At 38.8% G+C, this 19702-nt stretch overlaps 1 protein-coding gene across 1 annotated transcript in view; it reads right to left on the bottom strand.

Annotated features, from left to right (window-relative positions):
• Positions 1-14574: 14574 nt before the first annotated feature.
• Positions 14575-19702, bottom strand: part of LOC113183991 (myosin-8) — a 29277-nt gene continuing 24149 nt past the window's right edge. Inside the window, exons 33-39 of the mRNA XM_026390555.2 lie at positions 19348-19656; positions 18508-18711; positions 17220-17345; positions 16959-17129; positions 16691-16795; positions 15872-15967; positions 14575-14816 (exon numbers count right to left, since the gene is read on the bottom strand). Coding sequence (XP_026246340.1) covers positions 14667-14816; positions 15872-15967; positions 16691-16795; positions 16959-17129; positions 17220-17345; positions 18508-18711; positions 19348-19656 — 1161 coding nt within the window. The 3' untranslated portion in view covers positions 14575-14666. The remainder of the gene's footprint in view (positions 14817-15871; positions 15968-16690; positions 16796-16958; positions 17130-17219; positions 17346-18507; positions 18712-19347; positions 19657-19702) is intronic.

Here is a 19702-nt window from a genome sequence, read left to right as displayed (position 1 = left end):
GTCTTGCCTTGCCATATTATCTCTGACATTGCCCTTAACAAGGGACCTTACATTTTAAGTGCTCTGTGTCACTGTCCCTTCTTCACTGGTAATCTGATCAGGTTAATCATTGCTACAAGGAGGGAAAAATCGGACATTTGTGCGTACTTACCTTTAGATGCTGCAGTCAGAGCAATTTCAGGAGTGTGGCCCCCAGCTCTCTTTATACTCCCAAATCTGCCAGCCCAGCACTCCAACTTGGCTATATTTGGGGGATCACCATTTACTTGTTAGATGTAAATGCGTCGTAGCCCTGATCTCTCACTCTTGTTAAATTACTTGGATAAATGACCAGCGGAGGCTGCATAATGCCAAGTCAGCTGCATAGGGATTTTGACGTTGGACACAGATCTTTGAGACTTAGAGAGTCCTAGGGGCTGAGTGGAACTGGGGCAGAGTGTGCTAAGAAGGTCAGCAAAGGGCAGAAACGCAGGCTAATATGTCAAGTGATGGGTGATCAATAGCATGGACAGTAACTACACCTCACCTACCTAGCACTGATGTGGATGGAGTAGTATTTCTTGTTTTAGAAATTCCTGGAAAATATAAGATTGACCATTTGACACAGCCAGTCTTGATAATTTGTTTATTTGTTAAAAATTCACTGTAGGAGGAAAGTTTTCCAAAGTGTATTACTCGTTTTTTTTGCTTTATTTAATATCCTTAATATTCTTTAATATAGAATTTAACTTTTTCTGGACCATTCAAGGGTTCTGGGAAATGATGTAGTGAGGTCATCATGGATATTAGGTTCTTAATGGGTTTTGCCCTGCACTCATTGTTCCTAGGCTGAAGTGAATATTTCTATTTTTAAGCTTTTATATCCTGTTTGTGTTTGGTTTTGCTTTTCGAATCAAGGTCTTGCTATGTTGCCCAGGCTGGCCTGGACTCCTGGGTTCAAGGGATCCCTTACCTCAGGCTCTCTGGTAGCTGGGATTATAGGCATGAGCCACTGTGCCCAGCTTTTTATATTTTTACCTTCAGGATCAGCCTCTCTGGTGTACTTTCTTTCTGTGGTTAATAAGTTTACCTCTACTAGCCTGGTTTTGCTTTTTAAAATCGGCTATGAATCGAGAAACAGATTACAAAGTTAAGATCAGATGAAAGTAAGAATAAATAAGATTTAGAGGGTTCTAATTGAAACAAAAAAGTCTTTGGGACAATTCCTATAGTTACTCAGAGGATTTAGGGGATACAATGAGTGATATTTAAATATGTAGGAGAATTTGTACATGTAGAAGTTCAAGCCACTCACAGTCTGATGTGTTTAAATTGTAAATGACCAATGTTTGCTGAATTGAAGATTCTCTGTTGAGTCCTCCAGAGTGTAGAGTCTCACATGGGCCACTTCCAAAGGATAAGTTGCATTAGTCAAAAATGAATATGTAGGTGGAATAGGAGTAGAAGGGAATAGAATTTCTCCAGAGCATTTTCCAAAACAGGCTGATTCTAAAGGTTCCCTGATTAAATACTTTTAGGAAATGGGGCAAATTCTATTCTCTCCTGATAGAGTCATATAAATGTTAGTGTGTTAAGGAATCTGAGAATTCTTTTGATAAAGAAATATGAATAAATTTATTGTTTGGGATTCAGGACCTCACAAATGCTAAGCAAGTGTTGTATCCCTGAACTACTTCCCCAGTCCTGAATAACTTTTTTGGGAACTTGGAAGTTCCCAATGTTGGAACATCAACTTCTTTAGTCTCTGCTCTATAAAACAAAAGAGGAAGGCTGAGGGATGAGATCCATTTAGAAATTTTGGCCCAGAAAAGAGCAACAGAAAGCTATCAGGCATACACACAGCTGCTTTTATTGAAGGAATACTTTTTTTTTCTTCATATAACAGGTGCTTAGTAAATGTTCTGGTGAATAAATAAACCAAGAAAATTCACAAGGGAATCTGTTTTGAAAGAAGCCTGAAGTGATAAGGTAAAAAATCATGGGATCGGACTCTCAGTTTCATTTAATAGTAATGGTTAAGGCTTATTAAGAACTCATCACATGTCAAGCTGTATCCATATTAGTTCACTGAGGTTTCATAATCATTCTGTGAGGCAGGCACCAATGTCATTCCCATTTTATGGCCAAGGAAACTGAACCCTAAGAGTTTCAGGACTCACCCAGGGCCACACAGGTACGGGGCAGTGGAAATGGGACTCAGACCCTCTCCGACTCTACAGCCTACGATTAAAACTTCTCACTTTTGGAATCATATCATTTTTGAGTTGCATGGATGGTACAGAGCTCTGTACTGGGAATGGGGAACCAGGCCCATGAGATAGGGTCAGTGTCCTAAAGGAGTTGACAGTGGAGATGGCAACAAAGTGTATAGGCATGGATAGGATAAGTCATTCTCTCGAGATGAAACTAAGTACCCAAAGGAGTGGGATCACAGTGGTGTCTGAAAACCATGAAATGCATTGTATATATAAAATATTATCAAAATGTTTTTAATGATAATATTAATACTTTGGAGGAGGGAAGAGATTTGGAAGGGAGTGGTGACTAAGATAATAATCATTTTGAGTACACAGATAATAATGTTTTCTAGTTCTTTCCAGTTTGCATACCATCATTGTACAATTTATTATGTTTAATTTTCTCTACAAGACTGAAGGAATTATACCATTTATATTGCTATTATTCCCAGTGTCCAAATGGGGACACTGGCCTAAGGGGGTTAAAGGGGTGTCCAAAGGCCCAATAGTTAGTGGAAATCCAGGGTTTCTAATTCCAAAGCCATGCTTTTCTTCTCTCTTCTGCCATTTTCTCTTAAAGGAGTTGATTTTTTTTTTCCCCTGCTAGAGATAGATCACAGAGGCTTTTGCATACTAAGCAAGCCCTCTACTATTGAGCTACACCCCCAATGGAAAGGAAGTGGATTTTTATTCAGATAAAGAGAACAGGGAGGAGGTTCTTGAGGAACTAAAAAATCATGGCTTGAAAACAAGACTTCCAAAAAAAAAAAAAAAAAAAAAGAAAGAAAGAAAACAAGACTTCCTAGGATATGTTTCAGGCAGGCTGTTCATGTGAGCCTGGCTATAGTGCAGGATTTGGGTCAGGTGGGGTTAACATGGAAGTGAAGACTAGAGAAGTAGGCTGGGCAGGTTTGTGATAGATTTCCAGTGCCCACTTAAGAAGTCAGAGCATTATTCTGAAAACAGAGGGGAACATTTTATGATTTGTGAGAGGATATTTTTTCTTTTTTCTGAAGTTCTGGGGATAGAATCCAGAGGTGCCTTACCACTGAGTTATATCCCCAGCCCTTTTTATTTTGAGGCAGGTTCTCACTAAGTTGTTGAGGGTCTCACTAAGTTGCTGAGGCCTTGAGCTTACAATCCTCCTGCCTCAGCCTCTCAAGTTATTGGGATGATTAGTAGGCACCACCATACCTGGTGGGTGAGCAGATTTTGTATATATAATTTCTTTTTAAATATGGGTCTAGACCTGATGGTAGAGATATATTTAGGCCTGATGAATAGGATATAATGGTGAAGAATAAACCTGGGCACCTAAAACTATTTATTGACTAAAATATTTGGTGAACACTTGCTGATGTGACATATTGACTCTGATAACTCCATAATCCTGGGGGAAGGTAGGCAGTAAGATGGTTAGAATCTACCTCTGGATGTCCCTAAGGATTCAACTCTGTTAAAACTTTACAAAGCACCAGATGGTGGTTTTCACAGTGCTTAGGCTGAGTCCACCTACAGATTCAAAAAGAACATTATGCAGGCTCTTTGTTTTCCTTCCACCATGTGCTACTTAGAAACAAAAAGAAAAGAGAACTTCTTAACCTCAAGAGGTAAAAGGAGTATGTTTCAGGGTGATCTTTGTGAACACTCCAGTTTGGCGAAAACTTGCTGATCTTTGTGAATGCTACAGTTTGGAGAAAACATGCTGATGTGATCACATTGACTGAACACATTCTGGACCGATCATATTGACTGATCTCCATTCTGGAATTAAGCCAATATCAGAGTGAGAAGCAATATCTTCTTGTTGGAGTCAGAAGACCCAAGTGGGTCCAGCCATGCTCTGGCTTAGATATGATTTCTCTCTCATGGGATGTAATGGTATTGGAAGGTATTGGAGCCTTTAAGAGGTGAGCCTGGGGGAAGTGATTGAGCCATGACCATCCCCAGGAAGGGATTAATGGTAGTTTCTCAAAGTAGATTAGGTCTCACAGGTATGGGTTAGTTTCCAAGAGAGTGGATGTTATAAAAGAGTGAGACTAACCCTTCCCTTGACTCTTGCTTTATCTCTCTTTTTTTAAAATATATATTTTTATAGTTGTAGTTGGACACAATACCTTTATTTTATTTATGTGGTGCTGAGGATGGAAACCAGGGCCTCACACATGCTAGGCGACCACTGTACCACTGAGCCACAATCCCAGCCCCTTGCTTTATCTCTTGTCATGTGATCTCTTCTGCATATAGAGCTTGTCTCTTAAACATGCTCCTGCCACTGTGAGGTTGTGACAGAGCCAGAGCGCCCTCAGATGCTGTGTCGGGCTGTTTGGATTATCCAGCCACCAGAATCATGAACAAAACAAGCTTTTTTAGGAAGTTTCCAGCCTCAATTTTTATGTGCTAGTAACAGAAAACAGGCTAAGACAACATCTTACTTCTGCCATTTACTGACTGGCAAATTGATTTACCTCTCTCAGCAAATCCCCTCTGCCAAAAAAGTCAGATTTTTTTTTTCTGCCCAAGTTATGAGGATGAAATGGGGGATCAAATTAGACATTGTGTACATCATGGAGTTTCTAGTTCATACCAAACAATACATTTTCATCTCTGTAACCTTGACACAGGTTTCAGCAAATAATCTGCCACCACTCAAAATGTAAATAAGCAATGCAAACTTTACTGAAGTAAAGGGGGAAACATAGATTACATTACATCCCTCAGGATAAACTTCACAATTTTCACCAGAAATGGCTGTTCTGTCAAGTCCAGTTTTCTTCACACTGATGTTGCTAGTCATTACTTTCGTTCTCTATGTCTTCCCCTACCCATTAGTGGTACTCATTTGTTCTACTTTTTGGAACCAAATAACTCAGCCATTTGACCTGCATTTCTACTCACTGGGTGATTCAGTCCTCAAGTAAAGATTGCATCCATCCTCAGAAGCAAGTTTGGTATCCACCTCTTTCTACTCACAGATGCTCTGTCAGGGGAATGGGATCTCATATTTTTTTTCTTTGCTTTTTAATTTATTTTTGTCTACATCTGTATTGAGGTATAATTAATAATCAAAAAGCTGCATGTATTTAATGTATACAATTTGATGAGTTTGGACCTATGTATACATCCATGATATCATTGCTACAATCAAAGCAATAGCATATTCATCACCTCCAAGAGTTTACTTGTGTTAGAGGGTCTCATCTTTACCCCAATATTATCCACTGTGATCCATAGCTCCTACATCACACCCTCACCATCTCTCTCTGAAACCTGAGAGGAGTTCTGTGAATAAGGATTTTCTTCAGTCTCCTAGCATAGTTATCTTGTCAACTGTAAAATGTAGGTAACTTTTATTAATGTCAAAAGAAGTCAAGGGAAGTGACATTTTTCAATAAAAAAAAATATATGAAAAAGAACACTACCCAAAGAAAGACAGGACCAGGAACAGGGCATTGAACTGGCCAGGGAGATGATCCTGACAGTAATATTAGCAGGATGGTGGGGGTGGCAGATTTGAAGGCTGGGGATTATGACGGGAACAGGTGTTAAGGAGGAGGAAAAAGTTTTCCTGATTTTCCTAGGAGACCATATTGACACCAATCAAGAATTAAGATGCATTCAGAGAAAATGTAGATTTGGATGGCGCAGTAAGGAGGAGAAAGCAGTAGCAAAGCCAGATAGAGAGGACTCAGAAAAAGTGTGGTCAAGGTCATTCTTCAGAAGGCTACTTGAGAAGAAAGGGCAATTAATTGTGCTGATAAGAGGATCATGTCTTACCCCTCACAACTCAGGGTATCTAAGAGCTTATGTAACAGATGAAGTTTCAAAGAGCAGCAGGGAGTTGCCCAGTCAGGACCAGAAATTTCTGGATGAAAGTCACAGGACAGGTACATTTAGTGAATGATGCTAATTCATATCTGAACTGCTTAACTAAGGATTTGAGGGAGAAGATTAGATTCTGGAACTAAAGAGAGCCTTGCATATTATCTAGTCTAACTCCTACCTTACAGAATCAGAAGTTGAGGTCTTGGACAGATCGCCTAATTCATGCTGAAGGTAAAAACTGACCCTCTCTTCATTTTATTCAAACCCAAGAGCGTAAGTGCAGAACTTTCCAGTATAATCTGTAACTTTCTTCACGGCTGGCATTTACATACTGAAAATGTGCATTGCAAAAATTGATAAGGGGAATTCAAAGGCATTATTTAAATTGATTCTTATTAAATGGCAATGAGGAGATAGACATTACAATTTTACAGATGGGAAACTGAGGCTCGAGAGGTTAGGTGACTAGTCATACAGCTAGTAATTGGGAGAGTGGAAACAAACATTTTTGACTCTAAATCTGGCTTGTCTTTCTGTTAGAAGACCATTGCTCCTGGCTTTACAAGATCCCGTAAGACATTAATGCTTTCAGAATTATACACGCTGCTCTGAATTACGTATAAATCTTCTCTGAAAATAACATGGAAATATTGTGTGGCTGGTCTGGGAACATTCTGTTCAGCGAATAAATCCTACCAGCTATGTCGGTTCAGTAAACTGGAGATTTTCCTGCCTGGCTTCATAACCTTGACAGATGTGAGAGTTAGGGTCTCCTTTCACTTGCCTTTGTTTTATCTATTAACTATGTTTTGGTACTTCAGTTGCTTAAAGTCTTACCAGAACTAAGGAAAAAAATGATGAACTGCTTTTCATTACTACCATTGGGGTCTTAACAATGTACCCTCAAAAAGCTACATCCTTTGTTGGACACAAAGTATATATTTATATTATTAAATATGCTTAATAATGTAGTAACTAAGAATGGATCTTGAGTATTAGAATATGTGTGAACCAAATTTTGACTTTACCACTTAAGTTATGTGAATTTGGGCAGTTATTTAACCTTTCTGATTTTTAGTTTACTATCTTTAAGATGGGTTCTGAGTCAATGAATAGTTTGGGAAGGGGCAGAATGGTTAGGGTCATGTCAATAGAAGGAACTGAGATTGAGGAATCATGAGCTTTTTCTGGAGAATGCACCAACCACTGCCACGGACAGAAGGGTCCAGAAATTTGGTCAATGTTGTTCTTCTGCATCTTTTATACTATGGTGTGGTAAGACCCAGGAGCTGACCCACAGCCTGTCCATCGTCCATCAAATCCTCCCATTACACCCACTACACACAACTAGCATCCTGTTCAGACAGCCCAAACACTCTTAGGCCAACCTCTTTTCCTCCCATACACAATAATAAAACAAACAGGGAGAATAAGAACCTGGATACGTGAAAGTAGGATGACAGTCATCCTGGTTGCTTGGGACTGAGGGAGTTCTTGCAATTGAAAAGTTGGTGGGGTGTGATGGCAAAGTCCTTAAGCCTGGCCTCAAGATGGGGGCTAAGTGAAACCAGTTTGAGATCTCCTACCAAACTAGGATGTTGAAGAAATTTTCACCTGGAACTGCTGATTCAAAGCTGTATATAGTACTCAGCAGGGAGCCAGCCATACAGCGAGAATGCACTCATTGTTTATTCATCAAACATTATTGAGGAAATACTATATATAAGGAAGATTTTATGTGCTGGGCTCTGCCTTCATGGAAATTACATCTAGGATGTATGTTTATGTGGGGACAGTAAACTAGATACATACTAAGATGTCACTTAGTGATAAATGCTCCAATGGAAAGGAAAGCAGAGTCAAGATATAACGGACCTGAGGTGTCTACATAGATGGATCAGTGAACGTTTTTCTTAAGAGGTAATATTTGAGAAGAACTAGTTCACAAGTGAAACGAAGGAGCAAGCCACAAGAATATCAAAGGGGAAAACAAAAGCAAAGACCCTAGGGGATGAGTGTGGCTGGGCAAGAACAGAAGGGGATCACTGGTGCAGGATGAAACTAGTGGTGGGATTGAAGTGGCAGGGGTCATATGGTTTAGAGCCTTGCAAATTAAGGTAAGCATTGGGCTGAATTCCATTTAGTACTTTTTTTTTTTTTTTTTTTTTTGTAGTGCTGGGGATCAAACCCAGGGCCTTGTGCACACTAAGCACATGCTCTACCATTTGGCTTATATCCCTAGTCCTAGGACTTTATGTTTTAAATGTCAGTTGTTATAATAAAGGCAATTTTATTCTTCCTTATCCTTTGCTGGTAGCTCTATTACCTGATATTTTCCTTTATTTAATGATACTTCATAGTTGTACACTTTATGGGGTACAATTTCATGTATTATGCACGTATACATTGCACATTGATGAAATCAGGGCAGTTAGCCTATCGATCACCTTGTATATTTATCATTTCTCTGTGGCTGAGAATACTCAAAATCCTCTCTTCTATAGTTATTTTGAAATGTATTTTACCACTAACCAGAGTCACTCTCTTGTACCATAGAGTACCAGAACTTATTTCTCCTGTCTATTGTAATTTTGTACCTTTGACTATCCATCATCCCCTGACGCCAACCCTACTCCAAATTCTAGTGGCCATTTACTTCTTTGAATTTTTTTTTTTTAATTTACTTTATTTTTATCAGGGTCTGGCTATGCTATCCATGCTGGCCAGGAAGTCCTGGGCTGAAGTGATCCTCCTACCTCAGCCTCCAGAGTAGTCAAGTAGTGGAACTGGCCCTGATGAAGTCATCTATCTTAAGGTTCCACATGGAAGTGAGGCCATGCAGGCTTCGCTTGCTCTTTTTCTGCTCAACATTGCTTCATTCTATCGAACAAAAATCCTGTAGTGAACGCCTGCTTTTTCATTCAATACATGAAACTATTCCAGGCAGTGGGGATTAAGTTTATTCTGTCAACCCCCTTACGATCATTGGGGTACAGACGCGTGTGTGGTCACAACACTGATAACACATGGAAACGCGGCGGTCAGTTTAGAGGGAGACACACTACATCCGGGAGAGCGACCCCAGTTCAATGGCCAACAGGAGGCAGGAATCACTTCCAGGGCATCATGGGAGGGGCCAGGCTGAGGCAGGAAGTAACACTGCGCCATGATTGGCGCTGGTCGGGAGGCATTACTGGGATTTGGTGGGTAGTGCGCATTGGAGGGTTCGTGAGTGACTGGAGTGCGATTGGCTTGTGTCCTGTGATCCCAGCGAGTGACTGTGTGAAGGACTATGGTGGCGAGTGTGTAAAACCGAACGCAGGGGCTGGGGATGTGGCTCAAGCGGTAGCGCGCTAGCCTGGCATGCGTGCGGCCCGGGTTCGATCCTCAGCACCACATACCAACAGAGATGTTGTGTCCGCAAAAACTAAAAAAAAAAATAAATATTGAAAAATTCTCTCTCTCTTTCTCTCTCCTCTCTCACTCTATCTTTAAAAAAAAAAAAAAAAAAAAACCGAACGCAAAGGGAATTTGGAGGCAGGGCACGTGACATGACTGAGCCGGAAGGAAAGTTCTGGAAAATTCTTTAGAGTTACTAAATCCCATTTAAAAATTTTGCATGTATATTATCATAATATCGTATATTATATTGACATAGTTCAAATGTCATAAAAAATCCAGTTTGGGTACTAAAATGTGTGTAGCAATCTTTTTTTTTTCAAAATAGTGGATAAAAAGGTTCCATTGCTGTGGAAGAACCGTCTTCTCTGTCCATGTTTTTAACAGAATTTCTCATCATTTGAGCCCTGGCACCACCGCTCATCCTCTCCATTCCCCCTCCCCCCCACCCCCGAGAGCGCCACGGGGCTGGGGTTTCTGTTGGGAGCTGAAAAAAACAGCCCGTTCTCTCCCAAAGGTCAGGTTAATGGAATCTAAGAAAAGCCTTGTTTGGGGGTGCAGTCCCTAAGGCGGGATATTTTTTCTCTTTCATCATGGAGAGCCCCCTCCCCCCCAGTCCCTGCTTGTGGCTCCGGAAGCAGCATCTTGGTGACCTGTGGAGCCCAGGAGGGAGGAATCCAGTGGTAAATTCCATCCTTAAGTAGGGCTTAAGAATCTGCCCACGGCTGCTGCTTCAGCTTCCCACTTAGGAAAATGTGACCGATGAAGTCTTCGGTGAAGGTGTTTGGGGACACTGATATGTGGAACATGTGCTCCAACCTCTGCCACAGCCAGGAGGCAGAATTTAAGTTTGCCCACTGACAGCTGCTGGGTGTTAGCCCTGGAATGTTAATCCATACAGAAAGCTTGGATGAAAGGCCACAGCTTTTAGCAGCTGTGCTAATGGTCTCATCCATCAAATGACCCTCTCCCCTTCACCTTTCTGTTGTCAGTTGTGATGAAAACTGGATAGGAAATCTTAAGAGGCAGATTATTTTTATTTACTTTTTAAAAATATGAGCCTTTAAATATTTCCCAAAGTAATAAACACATTAAAAAATATAATGAACCAGAATGAAGGAAAATTTTATTTTATTTTTCAAATTTATTCTTTAATTGACAAAATTGCAGGTATTTGTCATGTACTCCATGAAGTTTTGAAATATTTTTGTGTTATGCATATATTTGTATGCACACACATACAGTCACATCTATATGCATGCACACAAAAGGAAATATTTAAATGTAGCTAATTATAGATATTTTGCCTCCCATATTTATTTTGTGGTGAAGACACTTAACATACACTCACAGCATCTTTCAAAAATAATTCATAATTCTTAATAATTATTATTTTATCTAATTATAATGAATTATTAATAATATAATAATTATTAATATTGTCATTAGGTATAGGAATCATGCTATGTAATACATTTCTTGAATTTATTCCTCCTGTTTAACTGCAATTTTTATCCTTTAAATACCATTTGCCCAAACAGCTCCTAAAATTTTATCACAGATGTTATGTCTATCTTGGTTAAATCCCTTCCCACCATTTTTTAGCATGTATGTTTGTGTTCCTAAACACATGCAACCGAGGTATCAGTTTGTAAGCACAGTTTTGTATTCTGCTTTTAGGACATGTTTTGTAATTCTTTTGATGATATAAAGCACAGACCCTCCCCAATTTATGATAGGTCTGAGTACAGACAGAGATTCTGGTTTTGCAAGTGTATGAAAGCCATACATATATACATATATATAATAGAAACTGAAATTTGAATTTTGGTCTTTTCCCAGGCTAATATGCAGTAGAACTGTCTCTTGAGTTGCAGCTTCCAGTCAGCCCTCTGATCACAAGGGGAAACAACTGATAATCTGATGTCTTGTGTTTCTAAGCTAGGATGGTTGGTAGGTTAGATGTATTAAATGCATGTTTGGAGAAGGATATTTTCAATTTATCATGGATTCCTGGGCAATAACCTCACTGGAAGTCCAAGATTTATCATTTATGTTTGCTACAAAAAAAGTAAAATGTGTAAATCTAACAAAATGCACAGGATTTATATGTTAGAAACTACAAAACACTGATTAAGTCAAGATATAAATAAATGGAGAAATAGACTGTAGTCATGAAATGGAGAACTCAGCATAGTAAAATATCAGTGAACTAATGAACAGGTTTACTGCAATTCCTTTCAAAATTTTTAATTCTGGCTTTAAAATTTGATATGCAATATTCAGTATTGTAGTATTTCCCTCAATGAAGAATTTTTAATAGCTTTGTGTAAATATAATTGGCATGTAATAAACAGCACATTTAAAGTATACAGCCTAAGTTTTGATGTGTACACACTTGTGTAACCATCATCTTAGTTAATAATAAGCATGTTCATTAACCCCAAGACGATTCTTGCTCTCTCCTACTGTCCTCTTTATTCTCCCTTAACTTCCCTCTGCATACCATTAGTTTTTTTTTTTTCTGTCACTATAGATTAGTTTTCATTTTCTAGAAATTTTATATATATGGAATCATACAGTATGTACTTTTTTTGAGAGGTGTTGTGCTACTTTCAATAAGTGTAATTATCTGCTGGGAGTGGTGGCACATGCCTCTAATCTCAGTGACTGGGGAGTCCACGGCAGGAGAATAGCAAGTTTAAATCTAGTCTTGGCAACTTAGCAAGACCCTATCTCAAATTATAAAAAAAAAAAAAAAAAAAAACGGGATGTGGTTCAGTGGTAGAGCACCCCTGGGTTCAAACCCCTGTACTACTAAAAAATAAAAGTAAATATTTTGAAATTTTTCTTTTTTTTTGGGTAGAATTCCATTCATTTATGTTCCACAGTTTATCCATTCATCTGTTGGTGGACATTTGGATTCCAGTGTTTGACTATTGGAAATAAATATGCTGTAAACATTTGTGTCCAAGTGTTTATGTGGATGTATATTTTGATTTCTCTTGGATAAATAACTAGAAATGGAATGGCTGGCTCATATGTATAATTTATCAACTTTTAAAGAGCTGCCAAACTGTTTTCCAAAGTGGTTGTACCATTTTACATTATGACTAGTAACTGTGAGAGGCCCATTTTGCCACTTCTGGGCTAACTCTTGTTCTTTTAATCGTTGAAATAGGTGTATAGTGGTATCTCATGTTTTAATTAGTATTTTCCTATTGACTCATGATGCTGAGCATTTTTCAGTTTTTGAAATTCTGCATGTTTTCTCTCCTCCTCTTTCATCTCCTCCTATTTTGTTGTCTTTTCTGTCATCTTCTCCGTCTTCTTCTCCTTTGTTGTTTTCTTTTTACTCTTTTGATACTGGGGATTGAACTCAGGGATGCTTAACCACTAAGCCACACCCCCAGCCCTTTTATTTTTTAATCTTAGACAAAGTCTCACTAAATTGCTTTAGGTTGACCTTGAATTTGGCAATTCTCCTGCCTCAGCTTCCTGAGTGGCTGGGATTTCAGGTGTATGCCACTGTACCCAGCATGCCTATTTTCTTTAGTGCAACGTTTGTTTAAACCTTTTAAAGTTTTGGGTGTTTTTTTTTAATTGAACTTTTAGATTTGTTTTTTATTCAGAATACAAGTCTTTTATGAAGGATATAAACTGCAAAAATTATTTCTTTGCTTCTGGTTTGTCTTTTCATTCTTCACAACAGTGTTTAATGAAGAGCAGAAGCTTTAAATTTTGATGAAGTCCAATTTATTAATTTTTCTTTCATGGCTTATGCTTTTAGTGTTAGATCTAAGAAATTATTGCCTAATCCAAGGTCACAAAGATTTTTCTCTTAAGGTTTACATTTAGTAGTTTTCATGATTGTGGTTTTGATTTCTTCTTTGACCCAAAATTTCAAGAGACATTATGAAAAATTTGTCTTTGTTTTTGTTTTAAACTGTTGTTATTAATTATAGACATATTTGAAATTATGAGATGAACAATTTATACTGTAAAGGATTGAGATTGGTAGGGATTGAGAGGTGGGGAAGATTAGATGCTAGAAGGTGGAAGAAAGAGTACGTGAAGTATTGTCTTTTCTAGATTGCATTTTTGTTTTACTGCTTTCCTTTTTTCTGAAGGCCAGCTTTGATATTGTACTTCTCCAAAATTATTTTATCCTTCATCCCTCTTTTCATAGTTCATTCTCTCCCTCTATGTTCCCCTCACTCCCTCTTTCCCTCTTTTGGCTAACCTACCTGAAAATCCTATGTGTGCTACCTTCAGTAAATCTAGAATTCATCCACTTCTGATCCTCTCCTAATGCTATTTCTCTGGTTTAAGCCATTGACATTTTTTAACCTTTTATTTTGCAATAGGTGCATAATCGGTTTCCCAGTTTCTTCCTTTGCTCTCTTCATTCTTTATACAAGCTGGTAGACAAAGTGATTCTTTTAAAATGCATGTTGATATCACTTTTCTTCTTCAAATCCTCCAAAGCTTTCCTGCTTCACTCTGAGGTAAAGGTAAAAATAAGGCCTTAGAGTGGCCCTCAGTCCCTAGATGATCTGCATCCCTGGTTTTTCTCTCATGTTAGAACTGTCTGTCTCACTCATTTCTTTCAGCCACATTGACCTTCTTCCTGTCGCTGCGGCTCACCCACTTGCCTACTCTATAAAATTGTGACTGTCTTCCTCTACTTTTAATTTTTCACTATCACTTATCATCTTATACATTATATGGTTACTTACTTGTTTCTTGCTTTTCTCTCTTCATAGAATATGTTTTGTTCCCTACTTAGAGCAGTATTTAACACACAGTACATATTCAATATCTATTTATGGAATGGTTAAATGAGTGGGTCTGTTTGGAGAGGTGTCATCAGAGAATGTTTTCCTTAGTAATTTGTAATAGTCTAGAGAAATTTAATAAAAATAAGCCCTGCAAAAGATGTTAATATGTGTATGTGGGAAACATGTGGGGGAAGGGGCAGTGGATGGTAATGGAGGTACAAAATAAATGTTAAAATAGGTAGGTGAGAACTGTACCTGAAAGTAAATAATTTTCCAAATTAAAATATAAGTCTTTTAGTTAATAAATTTACCGTAGGTTTTATTTATTTAACATGAAGAGAAAAATGAACGTGATAAAGCAAGCGATTAAAAATAGCACATTTTGTGCATTTCTTAAGCACTTGGCAACATCAGGAAGGTGTGTTTACTCTGCACTAATTTTTGTGTGCACCTCCCGGCTCTTCACTCGAAGTTTGTTGACCTGGGATTCTGCAATGTCAGCCCGTTCTTCAGCCTCCTCCAGCTCATGTTGGAGCTTGCGGAATTTAGCTAGATTAGCATTGGATTGTTCCTCCTAAGAATCGAGAGAGAATTGTGACTTTTGTCCTCATTGTACTTGTCATTACACAGGATTATTTCCTCTAGTCAGATACTTCTTTCTCATGTTCTGTTTGCCACATCTGATTTAAAATCTAGAGATAATTCATAACTTCATTTTCAATTTTTACTTGAAAGAAGGAAAGGAGAAATAGTTTTGGAGTACAAGGGACAGCCTCTTGTCAAGCCCAGATATTATTCATGGTGCATGTCCTGGGCTGGAAAGGAAGAAGACCCAGGTATCGCAACAGAGTTCAGTAAGTAAATGTAAGGTCAAATTATAACTTAGGAAAAATCCCACAAATATTGTTTTGCCATGTTTGACTCAGCCTATAGAGAAAGGCAAGAAAGAGAAAGACCACCTCTGTTGGTTTGACTCATTGCCATTTGTGCCTCCTTTCCTTTTCTGTTCTCCTTCCCTTCCTTCCTTCCTACCCACCACATGTATCTGGAAGAGTTCAGGGGACAACCAGGAAATGTTTGGCTGGAGAATCTTCCAACATCCGCCCCCTCCAACCCCCTAGTGCTGAGAATTGAACCTAGGGCTTCATGTATGCAAAGCATGCACTCCACCACTGAGCTACACCCCCAGCCCTTTCACCATGATTTTATAGTAGCTAGAGCAGATTCGGGGACAAGAGCCCCCATTGATGATACTGGTAGGGAGTGAACGAGTCACCAGTTCAGGTAAAAGATTGGTGTGGCTTTTAAGAACCATTCGTTTTGTGTATATCTGAAGGGAGAGGAATATTCATCCTGGTGTTAGAGTTTCTTCTATATATTCTTTGCAGCTATCAAGTAAGTGAGTTATTTAGAACTTTCTTTATCCCCTATCCCTTACAAAGTGCTTAATAATAAAAATATATTCTCTTGAAGTCCTAATTAAGATCTAGGGGATAAATTTATATTTATAAATCAACCTTTCTTAATATATATAAATGGTAGATTCTTTGTTCCTTCTTTCTCATTAACACATTCTTTTAACCTCAGTAGGAATTTGCTTCTTTGCTCAAGGGCTTAAAAAATACTTACAGCCTCCTCAGCTTGTCTTTTGTATGATTTCACCTTTGCTTGCAATTTATCCACCAAGTCCTGTAGCCTGAGAACATTCTTGCGATCTTCCTCAGTCTGAAAGTTTGAAAATGTGCATTCAACCCAAAGAAATTAGTCCAATTATGGGTAGTAAAATAAATTAGTTGGTATGATGGCAGATGGACCTGGGGGAAACTTGACCGACTCTGAGGATTCCCTCATTGTATTAACAGTGGCCACTCTTGTTAAATGTCTGCTTTTTGCAGGCATTGTATTAGGGAATTACATACATCTTCTCTAATCCCTACCTCTCTTTCCTGGCAAGTAGATGCTGTTATTTCTGTTTTATAGATGAGGAAACTAAAGCTTAAGCTTAAGAGTAATCAGTAGTTTACTCAAGTTCAAAAATCAACAGGCCAAACTAGGATTAATACTCGGTTTATCTACTCAGGTCTTTTCTCTGATATGCCATTTCCCTTCTTTCTTCTCTCTCTCTTTTTTTTTTTTTTTTTTTTTGGTGTGTGTGTGTGTGTGTGTGTGTGTGTGTGTGTGTGTGTTGGGGGGATTAAAACCCAGGGTCTTGCCCATACTTGGTACATGCTCTACTACTGAATTACATCTCCAGCTCTGTATTATTTTCTAAAGGCCTCCCTAATCTTCCTAGCTGAGTATATGTATATGATAGGAAACCATCTTTTACCCATTATATTTACTGAGGTAAGATGTATCTGTTTGTGAGTGCCACATAAATAGTCCCCAGGGTTTCATTTTCCCTCTGAGTAAGGGAGTCTGGATATTCTAGAAAGCTGTTCCCCTTACCTGGTAGGTGAGTTCCTTTACTCTTCTTTCATGTTTCCGAAGCCCTTTGACAGCCTCTGCGTTACGTTTCTGTTCATTTTCAACCTCTCCTTCAAGTTCACGTACCTGCAACCAAGAAACACTTGTAATTAGTTTATGGGATATTAATTAGACTACAACTTACTGAAGATATGGGCTAGGTGTCCCTTGCCCCAAGACATGAATGGAAGCCATATGTATGAGGCAGTGCTCCTTTTCCTTTCTCAAATTCATAGATTGAAACACCCACCCTGGCCTCCAGTTTCTGGATCTGCTTCTTGCCGCCCTTCAGAGCCAGCTGCTCAGCCTCATCCAGACGGTGCTGTAGGTCCTTCACCGTCTGTTCCAAGTTCTTCTTCATCCGCTCCAGGTGGGCACTGGTGTCCTGCTCCTTCTTTAGTTCCTCAGCCATCATGGCAGCCTATTTAGCAAATAAATCAAGAAAATAATGACACCTGCTGGTAGCAGTTACTGCAGGTATGTCAAGAAGACAAATGCACATCTTGCTCACATCAGTGATGGCTTTCTTGGCCTTCTCTTCTGCATTGCGTGATTCTTGAATTACTTCTTCCACTTCGCTTTGGAGTTGTGAAACATCATTTTCCAGTTTCTTCTTGGTGTTGATGAGGCTAGTGTTCTGGTAAAAAATGGTAGTGGAAATTGACACGATTTTCAGTTTGCCCTTTTCACATTTTACAAATGTTTTGTTGTTGGCTTGATACCAACATTTCATTAAGCTTTAAATTTTTGTTCAGTGCTGAAATCAGTCATTTGCACAGTTTGAAACTCCTTCATTCTCTCTCCAGTGCCCCAGCAGTCATCTAATTTATGTATAAGGACCTCTAAAATTTAAGAATGCTCCTATTGATGGACATTAATTATTTGCTCTTTCAATTATATTTTAATAAGACATCACTAATATTCTATTCTTTTTATTTTTTATGTTTTGGTATTGGGGATTGAATTTCGGGGTGCTTTACCACTGAGCAACATTTCCCAGCCATTTATTTTTTATATTTTTATTTTGAGAAAGGGTTTTGCTAAGTTCTGTAGGGCCTTGCTAAGTTGCTTAGGCTGGCTTTGAACTTGTGATCCTCCTATCTCAGCTTCTCGAGTGATGGGACCTGGCACTACTATTCTATCCTTAAAAGGCCAGGAATACTGTGTTAGAAAAGAGTAGATTCTTTTTTGTAAGTGCCTGGAACAGGAAGTTTCTCAGAAGGTGAGCTTTCATTGCTTGCTCCCTTGGGTAATTCTGAATTTGTTAAATTTTCAACTCAGTATTCTCAAAGAGAAGCAAAACTGCTTCCATGGATATCAGATAATGCTTGGAAGTGCATTTTTGTGTGTGTGTGTGTGACAGTGACTAGGAGTTGCTATTGCACTTAATGCCTGTGCATGTCAGGGATGCCAAAGATCCTGTGAAGCACAGAGACAGTGGATACAGTGAAGCCAAATATGGCAGTGCCCCTAATGAGCGCTCTGTATGGAACATTTTCAGAGTTTGGAGACACAGATGTCTTTACTGAAATTTATTCTACCTCATAGTTTTGAAGATAATCTGAAGAGGCAACCCTCAATTTTAAGTTAACAACAACAACAACACTTTTTGGTAGAGAATCTTAAAAAATAAAATAAAAAAGTTAAATAGGAACACACACCCAAGCCACCCATAATCCCATCACCCAAAGGTAATGGCACTTGATATTTTAAAGCATATCTCTCATTCTTGTTTATATATCCATATTTATAGAAACAAATCTGACTGATCACTTACCAATAATCAGCTTTTGTCTCACCTGGGTGTGGAGGAGTTGGACACGCTCGCTGGCGTCCAGGAGCTCCTGTTCTGCGATTTTTCTGCTCCTCTCGGTCTGCTCCAATGTGGCCCGCAACTCCTCAATCTCAGCCTGAAGCAGGTTGGCTCTGCGCTCCACAATTGCCAGCTGCTCCTTCAGGTCCTCCTGGCCCCGGAGGGCATCATCCAGGTGCAGCTGGGTTTCCTATTAAGTGAAAAAAAAAAAGATTTTAGATATTATGAAGAGGATGGGAAATATCACAGGAGACAAACCAGAAGAATGTACTGGTACCAGGAACAGGAAATGACATGCATGTCATTTGAATGAATTTGAAATGGTTATATTGCTTGCTTATTAGAGGACATAGATTTTTGTTCTTTTTCTGCCTTTAAGTAGTTATTTAATGTGTGAGTCATGAATGCTTATCCTTGTGCATATGTTCTACATAGTACATAGTATCTGTTATCTCATTTGATCCTCACAGTAATCCTATGAGGTGGAACATTTCATTCTTATTTTGGAGAAAAAGCAACAGAAGTTCTGAAAGGCTAAATAACTTGTCAAAAATCAGGCAGCGACAAAACAGACTCAACCTAGGCCTGTCTGATACCAAATTCTGTGTATGTTTATACCTTATCTTTGGGCTTCTCTTTGCTTTTCTTTATATGGTATTTTTTAAAATATTATGTTCTATGTGCCTTTAATTTAGTTGCCTTCATACATTCAGCGACATAATTTGTTAAAAGACAAAAAAAGGGCTCACCCCTAGCAAAGTATTTGGGGAATGACAGCCAGGTAACTTCCTTGACTCGTCTGAGAGGCTAATGTAGACCCATTTACCTTCAGGATCCCTTGGGTATTCCTGTAGTTCCTCAAGCTCTCTGCAGCCAAGCGATTGGCGTGGTTCAGCTGGATTTCCATTTCATTCAGATCTCCTTCCATCTTCTTTTTGACTCTCAGAGCATCATTCCTGCTTCTGATCTCTGCATCCAGGGTGCTCTGCATTGTCTCCACCACCCTAATGTGGTTTCTCTTCAGCTGGTCAATTTCCTCATCTTTTTCAGCAATTTTCCTATCAACTTCAGACTTGACTTGGTTCAACTCAAGCTGGATACGCAGAATCTTTCCCTCTTCATGTTCAAGAGATGCCTGAACAAAACAGTGATCAATTAATAATGAAAAAAAATGTGAGTAT

The sequence above is a fragment of the Urocitellus parryii genome, chromosome 7 (assembly GCF_045843805.1).
Source record: "Urocitellus parryii isolate mUroPar1 chromosome 7, mUroPar1.hap1, whole genome shotgun sequence".
In the NCBI taxonomy this organism is placed as follows: domain Eukaryota; kingdom Metazoa; phylum Chordata; class Mammalia; order Rodentia; family Sciuridae; genus Urocitellus; species Urocitellus parryii.
Note: the sequence above shows the minus strand (reverse complement) of the source record. Positions and strands in the feature narration are given on the sequence as shown.